Source organism: Paroedura picta, chromosome 1, assembly GCF_049243985.1.
Source record: "Paroedura picta isolate Pp20150507F chromosome 1, Ppicta_v3.0, whole genome shotgun sequence".
NCBI classification, from domain to species: Eukaryota; Metazoa; Chordata; class Lepidosauria; order Squamata; family Gekkonidae; genus Paroedura; species Paroedura picta.
In genome coordinates this window covers 60,473,515-60,493,150 of record NC_135369.1, presented here as the reverse complement: position 1 = coordinate 60,493,150, position 19,636 = coordinate 60,473,515, and the positions used below count along the sequence as shown (strand labels likewise).

General features: G+C 42.1%; 2 protein-coding genes across 5 annotated transcripts in view; one reads left to right on the top strand and one right to left on the bottom strand.

Moving 5' to 3' along the window:
* Nucleotides 1–13,260, top strand: part of AIDA (axin interactor, dorsalization associated) — a 31,214-nt gene extending 17,954 nt beyond the window's left edge. Inside the window, exons 7-11 of one of the 2 annotated variants that reach the window (XM_077340200.1) lie at nucleotides 3,047–3,058; nucleotides 10,104–10,226; nucleotides 10,973–11,095; nucleotides 11,848–11,965; nucleotides 12,817–13,260. In XM_077340200.1, the coding sequence (XP_077196315.1) occupies nucleotides 3,047–3,058; nucleotides 10,104–10,226; nucleotides 10,973–11,095; nucleotides 11,848–11,965; nucleotides 12,817–12,913 (473 nt within the window). In that variant the 3' untranslated portion in view covers nucleotides 12,914–13,260. The remainder of the gene's footprint in view (nucleotides 1–3,046; nucleotides 3,059–10,103; nucleotides 10,227–10,972; nucleotides 11,096–11,847; nucleotides 11,966–12,816) is intronic. The other variant, XM_077340210.1, reaches the window with a different exon arrangement.
* Nucleotides 13,261–15,667: 2,407 nt separating this feature from the next.
* Nucleotides 15,668–19,636, bottom strand: part of MIA3 (MIA SH3 domain ER export factor 3) — a 53,461-nt gene continuing 49,492 nt past the window's right edge. For all 3 annotated transcript variants that reach the window (XM_077340132.1, XM_077340150.1, XM_077340141.1), the window contains one exon: nucleotides 15,668–16,549. In XM_077340132.1, coding sequence (XP_077196247.1) covers nucleotides 16,236–16,549 — 314 coding nt within the window. In that variant the 3' untranslated portion in view covers nucleotides 15,668–16,235. The remainder of the gene's footprint in view (nucleotides 16,550–19,636) is intronic.

Sequence of the window (19,636 nt, the reverse complement as noted above, 5' to 3'; positions counted from 1 at the left end):
ATAATAAATTAATGTGTTCTAATAGGATATGCCTAAAATAAACTAGCTTGCTATAGAATTATGTTGACCAAAAGACAATCAGATGGCTGCATATTTAGTCACACTCAGAACAAAAAGGAATTTGTAATGGTGTTTGATACAACAGTATTTTTGTGTTTGATACACATTCGTTACTTAATATGTTCTTCTTCTGTCTTGTGCTTCCTGTTCCCATTATGTTATGTCTAAAACTAGCTTCAAAGCCCGTTCCTAAGAACAGACCTTGAAAGGGCCCCCTCCTCTGGCCCCCAGTCAGGCAGCTTAAGGTGGCTTTGGGCCACAGCTCGCAGCTGGATCAAGTGGGGCGGGTGGGGGTTGGCCAGCTTGTTAGTAGACCTGGGACAGAGCTCCTTAGCAGGCAGTTAACAGGCCCAGCCTAGCAGGCCCTGCTTAGCAGGCCAAGAGGCCTTTGTTAGCCAACCCTGCCTAGCAGGCCGGGAGGCCTTTGCTAGCCAACCCTGCCTAGCAGGCCGGGAGGCCTTTGCTAGCAGGCCTCCACCATCACCCTTTGCCTAGGGCCCTCTCCCCTTACCTGCTGCTGGCTCTAGGCACTGAAGTGTGTCTGAGAGCAAAGAGGCGGGAGCTGCAAGGACAGGGTCAATCAGGGAGAGCCAGTTTGGTGTAGTGGTTAGGAGTGGGGACTTCTAATCTGGCAAGCCAGGTTCGATTCTGCGCTTCCCCACATGCAACCAGCTGGGTGACCTTGGGCTCGCCACGGCACTGATAAAACTGTTCTGACCGGGCAGTGATATCAGGGCTCTCTCAGCCTCACCCACCCCACAGGGTGTCTGTTGTGGGGGGAGGAATGGGAAGGCGACTGTAAGCCGCTTTGAGCCTCCTTTGGGTAGGGAGAAGCGGCATATAAGAACCAACTCTTCTTCTTCTTCAGGGTGCAGCAAACTTTGCTGGCTTCACCCTGATTGGCCCTATTCCAACTTGGACACGTCCCCCCCCCCCCCCCCCGGCTGTTTCACAACTATATAGAGGAACCATGGATAAGGATGGTTCTTAAATTACCAACATTAGTTTATAGCAGGCACGGATCCAGAATTTTTTTTTATTGCCGGAGGGAAATGAGTACAGTGGTGATAAGCAAATCTTTATATTATTATGTATTTATTTATGCTTTAGAATTTATTTACCAATTTTCTGCTTGAGACTGAAGGTGGATTATGTGGTATAAGACAATGTAATCAAACAACATGAGAGATCTAATAAGGAGATTCTCAGAATTACACGCAATCCCCAGACTAGAGAGATCACTGGAGAAAATGGCAAGTTCAGCCTGCCCAGTGTGCAGGGGAAGACTAGCTTTTGTGCTTGACACAGATGGGAAGGGAAACTGGGAGGACTCTTCTCTCCCCCATCAAGCCCAGTTCAAGGAGAGAGCAAAGGTGTTTCCAGTGCCAATTCATTATCATCATTTGATTTTGAAATGCTGTGATGCCCTGATCCATTGTGAGCTTCTGGTACAGAGATCACCCCCCAAAAAACAACAACAAACAACAACAAAAGAGCTGTTTGGGCCCACACTGTAAAATGGTCACAAGTATGCCTGTAAAAGGCAGAATACAGAGGAGGATGTTGATACCATCCACCCCTTTGGTGTAGTGGTTAGGAGTGTGGACTTCTAATCTGGCATGCCAGGTTCGATTCTGCGCTCCCCCACATGCAACCAGCTGGGTGACCTTGGGTTTGCCGCGGCACTGATAAAAGTGTTCTGACCGGGCAGTGATATCAGGGCTCTCTCAGCCTCACCCACCCCACAGGGTGTCTGTTGTGGGGAGAGGAATGGGAAGGCGACTGTAAGCCACTTTGAGCCTCCTTTGGGTAGGGAAAAGCGGCATATAAGAACCAACTCTTCTTCTTCTTTTTTAAAAATTTGATTTGGTTACTGCTACTCCTAGACTAGCTGGCTTGTGGTGGTTTACATAATAAAACAATAAAATGTACCCACTCCCGACAAACCCTTTCCTGCCATGCCTTAAAGGAGATGGTTGAGATAAAAATGTCCAGAATATTTTCCTTGAAGGAGGGACCCCAAGATCTTCCTTGTTCTCAACCTCAACCAAATGCCTGGTGGAAGAGCTCCATCTTATAGGCCCTGTGGAATTGTGTCAACTCCGACAGGGCCCTCAGCTATTCTGGGAGCTCACTCCACCGAGGCCAGTGGATCTTGTGGGCCAGGGATCACCAGTTTATCAGCTCCCACAGAGCAAAGTTCTCTGTGGGGGGCATAAAGAGGTAGAACCCGAACACATTTGAATACTCCTTACTGGTGTTAAAATAGAGCCCCCCCCCCCAAAAAAAAAACTCTCAGTGCTGCTGATCAGAGAATCCATGATTACCATGAGATAACAAGTTTAGGCACAAAAAGGACTATGTCATATGCTTCAGAGAACAACAAGAGTAACTACTTTATGCAGGAAGCAAAGTGCAAAGGGAAAGTTGGTTAGTGAGGCAGGAGGAGGGCAGGAGAATCTCTCCCTCATTGGCAAAGTCTGGGAGGGAGATTGGAGGGGGGAAGAAGATGCCCTCTCTTATTAACAGAAGACTTGTGACAGATTTCACATCAATCCCTAGTGCTGATTGGAGGTTTGTGACAAAAGACCGGAGGGGTTCTGCTCCTTTGTGCACCACCATGGCTAAGGCCTAGTTTACAGTCTTATTTATCTTCTTTCTAAAGATTTTCTCAACTTGTAAGGTAATTGATGCCTTGCTTTTTGTGGGTTTAAAAATGTCAGAATTATACTTACAAAGTTTCATGTGGGTAATGGCAGGAGGTGGCTTGTACACACTTAGATTTTTTCTGAAGCATCAATTCCTGTTATTTTTGATTTACTGCTCTGCTGAATTTGTAATTGCTGTGTTGCTTGTTCTGTCTGTACACTCTCCTTTCCTTTAATTCTATATTGTGTTTTTGTGCTGCCTAATTGTACAATGGTCTTGTCTTCTACATGCATGACTCCATCATATAACCATGTGCTACATCATTCATCTAACCCAGGAGCCAATGAAGGTATGGTAACATTTGATTGTGAACAATTGTTAATTGTGATTATGTTTGTATTGCTGTGGCCTCACTCTTTAGATATTTAGCTGTTAGATTCTAAACTTGACCAGAACTCCATTTGTGTTTAATACATGCTGGATAGTCTAGATTAGGGGTGGTCAAACTGTATGTCTCCACATATCCAAGGACTACCATTACTATGAGTTGGGGCTCATGGTAATTTTAGTCCATGGAAAACTAGAGAGCCACAGTTCTGGCCACTCCTTGTCTAGGTAGTTTAGTTTAAGTAAGTCTGTACGTTGAGAGTGTTGAAGTGTTTTCGTTGCTTCACAGAAGTGCATGAAATAATTTCATCTTCAAACAACACAAATGGGAAGGAGGGATCCTGGAAAGAATATCTGGAGTTATCTGTACTGGCATCTGGAATATTTAGAAATCAGAATCTGTGGGGGGAGCAGTACATAAACATAGTTCCAAGTTGCCACTTTCTTCGGTCAGAGAAAGTCAAGGAATTTGGTTCAGAGTCAGGCGAAATGTGAATATTACATTTTTGAAATGCAGCTGTTAGAGGACAGTATACACTTGTGGCAGTTGGAGTAGAGAAGTAGTACATAATGATGAACACATATTCCATAATTTGATTATATGATTTTGCACATGTTTGTTGACTGATGATTAGTAACCCTAAAACAGAATAAAACAGAACTTGTAAGAGAAAGCATTATTTTATGAAGAAGCAGACTGGCTTCCTGTAACATTTTTTTGCATTAAAAGGAGTTGGAAACAGTTTCAGTCTGCTTGAAGATGGGATATTTTGACAGATCAACAAATTGTGCATTGTTTCTTCTATCCAACTGTAAAATTCAGTCATGTCCTCTACTACTCTCAATGATTAATTTGAGATTGGTTTGGAAATCATAATCCAGAACTATTTATGTTTAGCAGAGAAACATGGCTTCTTATGAAGCAATAATTTCCAATGTTATTGAGCCTTGTAGCATATTTCCCGTAGGCTGCTTGAAGGCTTTAGTCAGAAGCTGAAGGAGAACTGGTACAAACTCAATGGTAAAATGTGTGGTTTTACAATGATGGTACAAAATAAAATGGATGGGCAAATATAGGACCTATAGGAAGTTGTTTGGGACCCAAATAAATAGATTCAGGGTGGCACTCTGAGTCAAGCTGACTCAGTCTGGTACTTATTAAGAGCTCTGTCAGGGATCAGAACAGATGTGGCTGTAGAATAGAGCTTAGCTGCCTGGTCTTTTGAACTGGAGATGCCAGGAATTGAATCTGAGACTTTCGGCATGTAAAGCAGGGGCTCTTCAACTGAGCCACAGGCTCACCCCTATGTTACCATTTGGTAGTAAAAAGCAGGGTACAAAACCCCATCTATTCTAAACTCAAAATTATCCATTAAAATAGAACATTTTTGCAAATATTACATTTACTTTACATACAAGGGGAGGGTGATATGTAAATATAATAAATAAAATTAAGAAGCACATGTTGACAATATCCTAGGCCTTCACAGTAGAAAGACAACATTCAGCTCCCTGTGTTGGGGTTGTGATTAGGGATGGGCATGAACTGGCTCACAAACCAAAGTTCAGGCCAAATTGGTCTGGTTTGGCACTTGGGAACTGATGATTAGGAAGGCTCTTCCCTGAACATTTACCAGATTTTTTGCTGGGTTTGTTCTGCTGCTCAGGACCAGCCATTTAACCTTAGCAGCTGAGCAGGGGTCCATTAGTCAGCTGTTAGATTTAAATGGCTGGCAGCCATTTAGCCCATTGGAGAAGCGAAATTGACAGTTTAAATGGCTGGCAGCCATTTAAGCCTAACAGCTGACCAGTGGACCTGTTCACCATGACCGGGAGAAAGGGAGAAACGAACTTGATGGAACAGCTTGGTTCCAGTAACGTCCTTTCAGCTTGGTTAGGGTTGAGGTTCAGTTCATGTGCTGCTCCAAACCCCAAGCTGCTGTTTTGATGTTCACGCCCATTTGATGTTCATGCCCAGTTTGCAAATTGGGTTTGTTTGCTGTGGAATTCTACAGAGAACAAGCTCTCACTGGCTTTCCCCTGACCTCTCTAAAACTTAAAGCTTGCAGATGAGGTCTCTGCTTTTCCTAGACTGCAGAAATGGTCTGCAAGCATTCAAGCCCACCTCCTTTCTTGCTGCTGATCTGCTAATTACACATTCTGGAAGCCAGAAAATACCAGCCCCAGAAAGCACCTACTTGCAAGACATGCAGTGAGTGCTTCTGTGGTACTTTGCATTGGGAACTACATTTAGAAGATGGCTTGTAAGAGGACAGTTTTTAATATGCAATAACTGCATGTCAAAGTCCATACTGAGTTAATTCTATTGGTATTATTGGTTGCTAAAGATAAATACAAAGGTTATAGTAAAGTGCTACACAATTTTTTTAACTTAGTAATTTGGAAATTAGAACTATGCAGTCTCATGCATAGGGACCATTATGCCAGAAGAGCCTGAACCTGAAATTGAATTAGCAGGCCATTTTTGGTTCAAAACCAAGTACAAGTTCAGGTAGTAAAAGCATAGGGGGAAAACAGTAGCTCTGAAAACAGTGACAAACATGCTTAGGGTGATGAAAAATGTGAGAGCTGCCTGCTACAAAAAAACAGTAAGGCTACCAGTATAATTAAAGGCTGTTAGGGCAGCAGAATGCCTGAGGACTTTGCAGCCTGTTATGCGGAAGATGTCATTTAATTTGTACAACATCATCAAAATGTTATTCAAATGAATGTTCTCAGCCAGATTGCCCAAAACAACGTATGTTGTAGTTTTTGGCTTGGCACCATACCTCTCAAACCTGCAGAACCAACTGAAACAATGCCAGATGTTTGTTTATATGCTTTGATGAAGCTTTGAATAAGGTAATTCAAAAGGGTCAAATGGATTTAGGGGATGAATTCTGCCCTGCCCCCAAACTCCACACATCAGTGTTTTTCTTTAAACTGCTAATGAGGAAGACCTCCAGAAGAAGAAGAGTTGGTTTTCATGCCCCACTTTTCACTGCCTGAAGGAGTCTCAAAGGGGCTTACATTTGCCTTCTCTTCCTCTTCTCACTACACCCCTCTGGTTTCAATGCATGTCTTCTTAACCAGTTGCAAAATTACTATGGATGTGTTAAATGTAAATTACTTTTTTTCTGGAAAAAAATTGAAAGAAGTGACACCTTGACTGTAAAGAAAAAGAAAACGTAATTGATTGACCTTGGAATGTGTAGCCTTCATGTTATCCATAGGTCTTTTAAAACAGGATTTCATGCAGATTTCATACAGATCATGTATTGTCTGTTCAAAGATTCCCCACCTAGACAGGCATAATACACTGCTATTTCTGCTCCCATAGTTCGTTGAAGAATATTAAGGCTCCCTAACAGCCTGCAAGTTGCATAAAATCTGTAATGTAAGATCCAAATTGATTTTGCAGCAATGAAACTCTTAAAAGAAACCAAACTAAGTGAATGTGAAGTGGCCAAGTTTTACCCAAAATATTGAAACATGGCAGCAGCTGTTGTTGAAAAGTTGATTGAGATAAGCCTTTTGAAGTTCAAGATGGTTTGTGGCTTATCAGCGTTAGATCCCACTGTTACTATACATAAACCAAATGTTGGAATTACCAGAATAAGGACTGTTATTGAACATCTGTATGCAGCAAATGAATCAATGATACAACAGCTGAAAAATCAAAGCAACAGTACTCTGCTTTAACCGCAGCTGCCCACAATGAATCCAAGGTTCAGTTTCAAGCATATGTGGCAAAACAAGTTGATGAAGTTGGATTGGACATATTTTAAATGGTTATTTTGGTGGCTGATGGAACTTCTTGTATCTGTGGAATGTCAGGATGCATTTTATCCTGTCTCATAATAATGCTTCAGTTGAAAGTGGATTTTTAGTTCATTGTTGGATATTAATAGAGAATTTGCACAAAGAAACTTCTGTCTGTCAACACCAGGTTTACGGTGTTGTCATGAGTTCTGGAGGGCGTTATTGTAACTGATAAGATTATGTTGCAGTTGGTCAGGCATGTTCACACATGATGCACAGGATACTTGGAGGTTATCCAGTGTAAGCAAGAAGAAACTTTGGAAAAAGGAAAGAATTTAAAGGAGGAATTAAATACCTTGAAAATGCTAAAGAAAGACACAGAAAAGAAGCCCAGAATGGTTAAAGAAACACTTGATTAAAAACTAAGGAAGCTGTAGAGCAAAAATTAAAAACTGAAGTATATATTAATTTTTTTAAAGGAATATTAGTACTCTAATTGAAATTAATCAATGCTGCAAGACAAATGCTACTGCATTAGCTTCCAGCAAAGGTCTTTTAAGGCCAACATTAGCATTGTCAGCGAGGGAAACTTGCCTTTCATAGGGACCCAAATGGGTGAGCTGGGGTTTCATCTGAAAATCAACACACCTTCCTTTTCTCATCTGAATATACTCCCAGGCCCTCAAAGCTCTGTGCTCTCTTAATTACTTCTGAGTTAACCTGGATTCTCCATCCAGATTTGGGACAATTCTCTGTAGCTATTTTTCAAGAAGGCAGATATGGTTATTGCAGTATTTAAAATTCATGTAGGATGTTCATCTTGGTGTTTTTGAGGCCTATGCTGTTATATTAGTTGCAGAGCCAGCTGTTTTTTTTTTCCTGTAGCTGTCACTTTGCAAGGTTGCAAATCATTTTTCCTATTCTTGTGGGAAACTCCTATTGGTGTCATGCCATGTATTTTTGTGGTCAATAAAACAAAATCTACTATTCCTTTTGAAGTAAAAATAAAATAAAGTTTTATTCTGCAAGGTTTGTAATATTTGAGGGGAAGGATAAATCCATATGAACTGTTATTTTTCATATTTGTAATATTGGAACAAAATGTAGCAGGTGAATTGTTAAGGTGATAGCTCATAAAGGTATAGGAAATTATTTATTTTACTGCCTTTTTAAAAACAAGTGCTGTGTCTTGTCTGGATGGAATCTCCTTTGGGTAGTATATGTCACAACAAGCCTTTTGCACTCTGGCATCTCATTCTGCATTGAAGAAGAAGAAGAGCTGGTTTTTATACCCTGCTTTTCACTGCTTATAATCCCCTTCCTCTCCCCACAAGACACCCTGTGAGGTAGGTGAGGCTGCGAGAGCTCTAACAGAACTGCTCTGAGAACAGCTTTAACAGGACTGTGACTAGCCCAAGGTCACCCAGCTTGCTGCATGTGGAGGTGAAGAGGGGAATTGATTAGAAGCCGCTGCTCTTAACTTCTACACCAAGCTAACTCTCATGTCTTTCTGGTCTTCCTTGGCATGTAGTGAATTTAAATGCAATATTAATTGCTCCATAAAATTAATTAAATATGTAGCTGGAGTAGTGGTTGGAGCTGTGTGTTCAAATTTTCATCCTGCCATGAAGCTTGCATGGTTAAGGACAAAAGAAAAAACCCTGCTTAATACTTTTTGGACAGAGTATGATAGCTGCATTTTTCCCTAGAGACAGGGAAGTCTCCATATGGTCAAAACAGTCTCTAAATTCCTAATGATTGAATTACCTAGTATCTAATCAATCTCCCACAAAGCCCAAAAGGCTGTGGCATGAGAGGTATTAGTGTGTCATACAAGGAAAGATGTCTTCCTTCCTTAGCCTTCCTCTCCAACCTAGAGACCCTCAATTTCTGTGATGCTCGAGGATCTCTCAGGACATGAGTAGAACCTTTCTAGCAGATGCTTAAAGGTCTTGTCTACTTACCTATCTCTGCCTCGCAGCTTCTCCAGTTCAGGAACTCTATCCTCAAGGGGATGCATCTGTTTTCTGAGGGCTAAGAGCTGTGTGCATTGAGCATGTACCCACAATTTCTGTCCCATGGGCAAATTATCATACATGTAGCACTGGATAATGCAAAAACCCCTGGTGGCTTTTGCCCTTCATGGCTAGCTTGGCTGTTTAAAGATGTTAAGAGGTAAGTAAAAAAGGGTACTCAACTGAAACTATACGGAATGTTGTACCAGCGAGGATAACTTATCCTCTCACTTCCTGACCCTAATGCTGAACTTGCACAGGAATTTTATCCATGTGTCTTTTTTAAAGAAAGCTCCCTGTCTCTCTCACTCACACACACAGGCTTGTACTCCTCCTGAAGCTTCTATGTTTAACCCTAGTTAGCACTTCTGAACCTGGTCTTTGGTCTGTTCACTAGAGCTGCTGTCTGACTTCTGAGAGCCTTGGGCTCTTAAGAACTATCTGTTTTTGTTTAAAAAGCAGATAGTGAAACTAGAGCTACTGAATCCTAATTATACTAAAAATCTATAATCATACAGTTGTGCTTGCTTTCACGCAAGTGTTACTTCTGCAACTTTAATTGTGAGTTTGGCTTCAGCAAGCAAAAATAATGGACTTTACTTTCCCTCCATCTAGGGTAATTCATATCTTCATTATTTGAAATATTTTGATTCATGTGCAGCTATGCTATAAGTTCTTGCTCTCATGGTACCTGGAGTTATGATTTGTGTTACTGCAGAACTCAGTATTGGCAGTTTGAAATGACAGCAGTTAAAACTGGGCATTCATGTACCTTGTGCTGTGCAGTGATTTTATGTGCTCATACAGTGCATCTTCCCCAGTGACTGGGGAAGGCACTGGCAAACCACCCCATATTGAGTCTGCCATGAAAATGCTAGAGGGCGTCACCCCAAGGGTCAGACATGACCCGGTGCTTGCACAGGGGATACCTTTACCTTTACAGTGCATCTGATATTTGCGATTATGCTAGTTCATCACCTTCATGGTAAAACTAGAAAAGAAAGTTGTTTTGTCTAGAGTCACTTATGATACGCTTGCTAATCCTGTGTGTGAGAGTATTGGGGACAAGTTTGGATGTGATGTAAAGGAACAGTCCTCCCTTCAAAACAGCCAGTAATGTGGACTGAATTGTCCAGTCCCAGAATGCAAACCAAAGCTAGAAGCATCCATGAAACCAGTGTTAAAGGTCTTTGATACCATGTTTAACTTTCTGGTCTGTTTTCTTGCCAGGTACTTTATTACCCAGATTACCATCCGAACCTGGGATGACGTTGCTTACTATCAAAATAGAGAAAATTGGTCTTAAGGATGCTGGGCAGTGCATTGATCCCTATATCACAGTTAGCGTCAAAGGTATAATTTCCTATACTAGTTGACTGGGCACTTCAGATTAACTCGTTATCTATTTAATGTTGTACCACCAACTGGGCTTTGGCCAATACTGTCTTTGCCAACTTATTTCCTTTTGGGGCTAAATCTAAGAAAAAAGAGATAAATTCCCTTAGAAATAATAGATACCTGCTCCAAATGGTCTGGCAATTAGCACTTTTTTTTAATGCGAATGCCGATAAAGAGTAAACTTTCCTTCAATTAGATCTAATTTTTCTCCCTTTTGGGTCAACTGACGCAGAGTTAGTACCATTTTTATAATTTTCCTGTGTGGTTTCCACCATAAGGGAATTGGTTGAGAGATGAATAAAAAGGAATTTCTATCTTGCCTTGCTTTATACATCTCTCACCCTATAAATATTTGCCATATAAATAAATACTGAATGAACTTATTTTTAACATTGGTATTCTGATTTTCCTTTCAAATTAAGGGGTTCTGTGCCATGCATATGATACAAGACGCATGCTCCTGTTACCAATATGATGTGAGCATGTTGTTTTCTCTTTGGAGGTAATAAGAAAATTCAACTTGTCTGAAGGGTAACACTTGGGTCATTTATGAAACACACTTCTTCACGAGCAGTATGCATAATTGTTCTTTTCAGTACCTAGAAATAACATTTTTTATGAAATAAAACGCTTTATGAAATGCAGTATAGTTTATAGGGTTTTTTTCCTTTTGATAAAGCGAGTAATTCTTCTCCCCACAGATCTGAATGGAATAGACCTTACTCCTGTGCAAGACACACCTGTTGCTTCAAGGAAGGAGGACACATATATTCATTTTAATGTAGACATTGAGATTCAGAAACATGTTGAAAAATTAACAAAAGGTGTGTGATTCTCATTGTAAACGAAGTGTAAGTAGGAGATCAAAGTTTGAGGCGAATAGTTTACAAGGCTTAGATTGTAAACAAAATGTCAGAATTTGGAATGGTGAGATTCTTTTGCTTTCATGTGTTTTTCTACCCTTCCATACTGTTTTCTAGAATGCAGTGAAGCACAGCAGAAAAAGTTGCTTATCCCAAGTGACTTTCATATTTCAAGACCCACCAAAAGCCTGATACTGGAGAGTTGTGTGGCTAAGCAGTGACCTACAGTTAGGGGGCCCACTGTTCCAAGTCTCCCCACCTCATTCGTGGGGCTAGGGAAGGGCCAGTAGAAACTGAGGAACATTTTATCCCCTTCCCTCACCACAGTGAATGCTCTTCTCCACCTCCCACCCCAAACAAGTTCTCCAGCATTTTAAAGACCTTGGTATTGGAGAGTGCCAGCAGGAGCCAGAAATGAATCCAGAGTCACTGCTATGTTCATACTTCATAATGTTAAACCCAATAGTTCCTTTCATAAACTAGATCTGCTTTATTCCTTTTATATGTTGTTTGGGGAGTTGGGATGTGTGTGTGAGAGAAATTAATATTAATTCCCCACACATCAGTCCTATTTCTCTAAATAAGTGCTATAGTAGAAGTGTGGGCAATACTTAGAAACCTTTTGACAAATACTTTTATATATTTTTTCAATAGACCAGTACCTTGGCTTGTCAGTTCCTGTTTTGTTTACTTTTTCCCCCCTCCAATTTCAGGTGCAGCTATTTTCTTTGAATTCAAACACTATAAGCCTAAGAAAAGATTCACTAGCACCAAGTGCTTTGCTTTCATGGAGATGGATGAAATTAAGTCTGGGCCAGTGGTCATAGAACTGTAAGTGTATTAGCTACAAACAATTTAAATGTGAGATCAGACTCTATCCACCAGGCAGATTTCTCAGCATTGTCTGAAAGTCAGATACAATTTTTGCTATTAACCTTAAGCAGCACGGAAGGCTGATAAGTAGATCCTCTGAATTCCCTGGGCTTTTATCTTTGGTCACAGTTCTTATATGGCTTAACATTTAAATGAAAGGGTTGTGAGGGCAGGACTTGGATTACCCTAGAAATGAAGGGACCGCAGATTTTTCAGCCTTTGGAATTCTGAAACTGTGATGGGTGCAGCTGCAAAATAGCTGCCAATGATTACCTTCAGTGACACAGTGAAGATCCTTGTGCTCTGCACAGCCTGTCAAGAAGGTTTGCTGGGTAATGGCCAGCTGTTGATAGCTGTTGATAGGCAACATGATGCCCAGAGGCACTGAGGTGGGCACCCCAGCTATATTATTTATATGAGTAGTTGAGTCAGGCTTTTATATGTCCAGGTGGCCTGCAGTAGCTGTTTATAGAGATGAACAACTGATGGGACATTAACTATAGAAATAGGCTTGGCTCTCAATACAGATAGAATGTTGGCTAAGTAACTAGCGTGGTTAATAAGTTGGAGTTAATGCTAAGTGAGTGTTCTGTTTTGTGATTTGGTTTCTCCCATGTTTAAATATATAGATATTGAACAGACCAGATGTCAGAAGATGTAACCTATTACTGGCAGCAGTGTGTATTTTATACCTTTTAATAATAATCTGCTGTATATTAAGGCATTTTCTCAGTAGTAGTGTAGGGTTCTAAATCTTGAGTAGCTTTAAACTGTGACAAGAGAGTTGTCATTTTTCTCTTTGGCTACAGGTACAAAAAACCCACTGACTTCAAAAGGAAGAAACTTCAGCTGTTGACCAAGAAGCCACTGTATCTGCACCTTCATCAAACACTACACAAAGAGTGACTCTTGTGAACTGAATCGCTTGCCACAAAGCCACAGTAGCTATCATCCTTCAGCAGGCAAGAGGAATAATTTACCCTGCTGGCCCCATGGGCACATTATATGCTACATGGCAGTACAACAGGATCGACAGCCCAGTCCTATCACACAGGAAGTCCCAGTTCCTTTGGAACATATATTTTTATCACAGATATTCCAAAGTGTGTTGTGAGTTTGCTTCTGATTGGACTGGTTGTGTGTGTTCAGTTTTGTAACTTGGTTTCTGTACCTATACAAGAACTCTAAAGCAGGCAGAAAGTCCTCATCTGCCAAACCCGATGCAGCAATAAAGATGTGCCAGTATCAACAAACTGTTGCTCTTACAATAATTGGTGCAAGTGTTCCAGTATGCGTCATTCTTCCATCTGTGGATTGATTTGAGATGGCTAATCAAGAACTCCAGCCCAGTCAAACTAGTATCATTTAAGCTTTGAAGATACTCTTGGCTTGAACGCTTTAGTAACCCTGCACTTAGCCGAAGTAGCAACTGCACTGATTAAATTGTTTTGTATCTCATTAGTGGTATGAGAACACATAGCTGACCAAAAATGGGGAGGATTATTCTACTTTTAGAAGTTATTATGACTGCTTGGTGAGTTCTGTTAGGAGGAACAAACAGGCCGGTAGGGCATTAAAGACTAACCTCCTGTGGATTACTGCCCATTTAAGGCGCAGTGAGCTCTAGGCCATGAAAAAGCTTACACTGCAGTGAAACTTAGTCTTTAACATGGTGCTAGATTCCTGTTTGTTCTTACAACATGCATTTCTATTAAGAGGAATGACGCCATAATCAATCCCCTTAAGGGAATACTGGCCCTTAAAACAAAGTTAAATGATGACGAGTTATGCCAGTTTTTATTTACATGTGTGGTTGAGTTTAGCCACAATAACTCATCTGGTCCTTTTATAGCTGTACATTGCAAGACCACCTTTTATTTATGTATTGGGTGGAATTACTGTCAAAAACCTATACTGGCCAGCCAATGACTTCAGTGATCCCGTTGACTTTCTGAACACTTTGGCATGCCTGAAAGAATGCTTCATAAGCAGTCCCGAATGGGTTAACATTTACTCAGAAGGGCTTAGTCTCAGATTCTGGAAGTTCTTTGTTCTAACACTTTTTGCAATGGTACAATGGTGGCTGCTCTAAATATTCCAAATGCAGCAGTGACAAATTCTTATCAAGAGAGTAGAATCTGCTGATTTATTTGCAACCATTCTTGCTTCTTCAAAGCAGCTATTTTATTTACTTATTCGCAATGCAACAGGCACTAGCAGCGCCCCCCCCCCCCCGTCTTGAGGGTGCACTCGGTGATTTACTGAGAGTTCTCACAGGCAGCCGAGACAACAGGGCTGGAGTCGGTTCAGGTGATGTGGCCGGCGGGCTGGGGGTGGTTGGGTGGGCAAAGCTGGGGAGCGGCTGGGGTGGTGGAGAGTTAGGGGCTGGGGGGTGAGGCTTTGGGAGCGCCTCATGGCCAGGTGAGCTGCTGGTGGGCCTTGACACCGCTGAGCGACCTCCTGTCCTTGGCGGTTGCTGGGCTGATGGCTCTGCAGCCTCACGGGCTCACTAGCAATGGGCAAGGCGGGAAGCGTGCTGGCCGGGCAAGGTGCTTGTGGGCTCTGATGGTGGTGGGTGACCTGTATGTGCAGGCTGCTGGCTTGATGGCGTCGCAGTCGTGTGGAGCATGGCAGGAGGCGTGGTGGGCGGGCTTGCAGCTTGCAGCTCATGATGCCACCAGGCAGCCTCCTTTTCCCAAAGGCCGCTGGGCTGACAGCTCTGTAGCCATTCGGGCTGGGGAGAGGCAGGAGGCTTTTCACAAATATTAAGGAGAACAATGGTAATGATGCTACCGTAAACCATGCATTAAATCAGCATGTCTCCTAATAATGTGGGGCGTATGGTTCAGTGGTAAAGCATTTGTTTTGCATGTAAGATATTCTTTGTTATGATTCCTATTATATCTGGCTTAAAAGAATAAGGCACTATGTGATACAACTGATGTCCATCCAAGAGCTGCTACCAATCAAACAATACTTACCTTCATGGGCCAATGACCTGATTCTGTACACAGCATTACTCTAAAGAAACAGGTCTAACCCTGTTAATGGAACAGATGTGGCAAGTTCTCCTAGAAGTGCCTTTGTATGTATAACTCAAGGGCAAGCAACACTGAAGTAACCAAGTCAACAGCTGATTATAAATGGATTAAAAATTGCCTTAAGTCATGGATCCTCTTTACTTGCACTTCCTGGCAGCATTCAGTTCTGATTACTCCTTAAAGAAATCTCAGCTGATGCACTGTGCAAACATTCCAACAGCCTTGCCCAAGAACAACCTAAACATGGCATGCATCAAGGCGTTAAACTGACCTCTAGTATAAAGGGCTGTTAAGCAATTACTATATAATGACTCAGGTGCATGTTGTTCTATTTTTGAGCTCGGAAGTGAAACTAACACATTTTTCCAGTCTGTGCTTTGGTTATGGGGCATTCCTCACTAGCTGGGATATATTCTTAAATACCTGGCTTGCATTTCCCTGCGCAATGAGGACTCTAAACAGCCTCTTGGTAGGGGCATACCATTGTGTGTTGATCTACCATATCCCTCTACTAAAAGGGGTAGGTTGTCCTAACACATTGTAACACATTCCTTGATTAATCTTTAGTTTCACTTCTATGGCCACGAAAGAAAATGAACAGAAAATGAAACAGAATTCATTTGTCAAATTTAGCGAAAGGGACCTTGCTTTCTTTATTAATAGAATTGTCCTTCCAGTACAATGTAATTTGTGCTTCTGGTCTTTTACACCAGATGTTTTTAAAAAGCTTTGAGTTAGAAGCCCTATGTAAACAACTGGTCTACAGTCACTGTAGGTTATAGCTGAAGGGGTAGCATTTCTTACATACAGTATTTCCACAGGAAATGTTCAGATTATATTTTTGAATTATGAATCATCCACCAGTTTGTTACATAGGCTACATGAATTAAAAACTAACCACACAGGTACTTTTCATATATTGCACGTCGAGAACTGTGAGTTGACCACAGCTATAAGAAGCAGGCTTCAGCTTCATCACAGAAAAATTATACTTGCATCCCAGGAGGATGGACAAGTCCTCATTAAAGGTGATCAAAATGCACAATGCTAGAGATTGAAGACAATTTACTCTTGCATTTTTTAAAAAGCTACATTGAAACCAGATCTAAAAGTGGAAACGGTTGTGTTGAAGCCACTGAAATCCTCACCACATGAAACGTGGTAGAGCTCAGTCCAGAAATCTCAAGTCATGGTTTCTGTTCAGGTTGATGTGCTGAGTCCTGTGAGCTGGCTGGGGAGGGCGGGCACTGAGGACCTCCTTGGAAGTTACTGGCTCCTGAAGGCGGTGAGTCTCTGACCACAGGAGGGGGATAGTCCCTTAAGCCTTGAGGGGGTAGCCGTGGAGGATAATCTCTGGGGGTTGGGGGCCGGAAGGGAGGAGGTCCACGGAGATATCCTCTGTGCTCTGGGGGTGGCAGTGGGCCAGGTGGGAAGTCTCTCATTCCAAAGGGAGGACCAGGTGAATAGTCTCTCGGAATGGGTGGCGGAGGAGCACCACGCACTAAAAGGAAAAGAAAAACAATGAAGCTGGCAGATTCTGTTTGAGTAATTTTGCTTTCAACAGCACTTTGGCAACACATCTAAGAGCAAATATGAGTATCTCAACCTGAAATCTGACAGTGAACACAGAATCCCAAGACTTTCACTTTAAGTTGCAAACCAGATCAAGGAAAGAAAGCCCCGATCTAGTACAGACACAATGGAGTATTTGTGCCCTTCATACCCTCCTATCACTTCTCTGCTTTATGGCAGAAAAAGATTCTGAAAGCCCAGGTTCCACAAAAACCTGAACACATACATTTATACACTGACATTATTATGCTGTAATTTAAAACACCACTGATTTACATATTTTGATTTATGAAAATGAAAAGACTATATAAAAAGGATGACAGCCCCAGCTGTAGTCATTTATACTGTGATAAGTAGGAATGGGCTACTCAATATGATTAATTTATAGTCAACTAGGGGCCACGCCTGTTGTATTCAGGAATACAGCAGGTGCTAGGTTAGGGGGGTGGACTGGAAGAACTCTGTGGATGTCCCCCCTTCCCCCCAGGACCTGGAAAGGCTGCAGGCAGCTCTCACGCAGCAGGATCGGCAGTCTCTAAGCCTCAGAGAGGTGGAAGGAGGAGGGGATAGTCAGGGGTGGGGGACGGAAGGTGATTGGCTGGCTGCTGGACAGACAGGCAAGCCAGCTGGAGGAGGAGGCACTCAGGGGCAGGACAGCCACCCTGAGTGGGTGTTAAGCACTGAGTGGCACTAAAACAGGGCCAGTCAGGGCAAAGCTGGCTGCACCCTGATTGGCCCTATTCCAACTTGGACAGCCAGACACGTCCCACCCCCTAGGCTGTTTCATAAATATATAGAAGAACAACAATGGATAAGGATAAATCAGGTCATCCATATAAGTGAGAATGAAAATCCATTTGTTTTCTCTATATCTTAAGTCTAGGCATCATTCTGCTTTGCCTTTGTCAAATCCTTCCCTGGGGAGTATTTAATGAAGTTTCTTGTTCCAATCTCTTGCTGTTTCTGTCCAGGTATGCTATTTTGCAGTTTACACACAAGTTGCTTGTCTTTGGATTGCTCAAATCCTGGTGGCTGCTCCATGTAAACATCTTCCTGTATTTCGCCATGTAGAAAAGGAGTCATTATATCCAGATGTTCCACATGCATCTTCCTTGCTGCTGCTATGCGAAAGAGTATTTTTACTTGAAATATGTCACACCACTTGTGTGAAAGTTTCATCATAGGCTTCTCCTTGCTTCTGAGAATAACTTTTAGCAACGAATCTTACTTTGAATCTTTGGATTTCTTCTGCTCCATCATGGTAAGTTTTGAAGAATCCCTTGCATCTTACTACCCTCTTCCCTGGAGGCTGTTCTTTAACAGTCGGTTTGGATCTTAATCAGAGATTCAATCTCTTCTTCTGCAGCTTTTTTTCCATTTTTCTGCTTCTTTAGCAGGCATTCTTGTTATGTTTTCCAATGTGGAAGGGCTCAGGTATAGCTTTTGCTTGATTTAAAAAAAGTCTTATTGGGGTATTTCTTTGTTTGATCTGGTTGACCATCTCATACTAGGCTCTGCAGCCCCTTCTCCAGATCTTGACTGTTTCTAGATTGAGGATTCTGTATCCTTTGCATCCCAGTGTGTAGTCCACAAAATGCCTTTTTCTACTCTATGATCCATCTTGGTCTGCTTTTCTTGAGGAATATAAGTGTAGGCCTTTGATCCAAACACTTTTAGATGATCCAGGCTGGGTTTGTGCCAGTACCATAGTTCACTTGGAGTACTGCTGGTGCCTTTAGTAAATAATGTGTTCTGCAGGTAGGCATCAGTGTGGATTGCTTCTCCCTTGAACTTGTCAGGCAGTTCAGTCTCAAGGAGCATACACTTGCACATTTCGACCAAGAATGATTTTTCCTTTCTGCTGCTCCATTCTGCTCCAGAGTTTATGGGACTGTACGCTGATTCTGAACTCCTTTTGTCCCCATATTCTTCCCCATTATCATTGCAAATTGCTAGTAGCTTTCTTTGAAATCTGACCGTTGCCTTGAATGCTTTTAAGTTTTTCCTGAGCTACAAAACTGCTCAGTGAATTCAGATGATGACAAAAGTTACCCCCCTCCGCCACCTTATTAATGAAAAGTTTCTTTTATAAATAAAACTGGCTGCTTAACACACATCTTTTTCAGCTCACACCACACAGCTTTGGCTGTTAGCATCTCTTAACACATTTCTGCCTTGATTATGGTCCCTCCCATCTTTTCATTAGTGGGAGTCCTGGATTCTCTGCTTTGCCATATCATCATCTCCTGGCTGGGAATCCTGGATTGAGAAATCCTGTTTCAAGAAAGTGACAATTAATTTGTTCTCTCCAAATTAAATAATTGTTCTCCATGAGACTATGCTATGTGACTATGCTATGCACCACATGAGGTCACCATTTTCGTTGTTTTGTTCTTGCCTGCTCATGCTAAGAGTCTCTAGTAATATTCCTACTTTTAATCAGAGATGTGCTTAATCTGGGCTACCATAACCCCTTTGCTTGTCAGTATGCCTCCTTTTGTGCATACACTCATACAGGAAAAGCTTTCTGTCTGCTATCCAAGCCAGAATGACACAGGGAAGAAAAACAAAGTGAGTAGGCTTTCTCATACCTAGACAACACCTGGAGAAAAGATTGCAAGAATCATGTACACACTGCAAGAATCATATATATTATTTATATCTGTTCCACTTAATATTTCTGGTAAGGCCTTGGAGAAGGAACATGTCTCATGTCTTACATGCCACTCAGCACTTAACACCCATTCAGGGTGGCTGTCCCGCCTGAGTGCCTCCTCCTCCAACTGGCTTGCCTGTCTGTCCAACGGCCAGTCAACTGCCTTCCGTCCCCCACCCCTGATCACCCTTCTCCTCGTTCCACTTCTCTCTGAAACTTGGAGGCTGCAGATCCCTTCCACATGAGAGTTGCTGCTACCGGTGAGTTCCATAACAGCTGCCTGCAGCCCTTCCAGGTCCTGAGGGGAGGGGGAGGCTGTACACAGAGTTCTTCCACTCCTCCCCCCTAATCTAGTGCCCG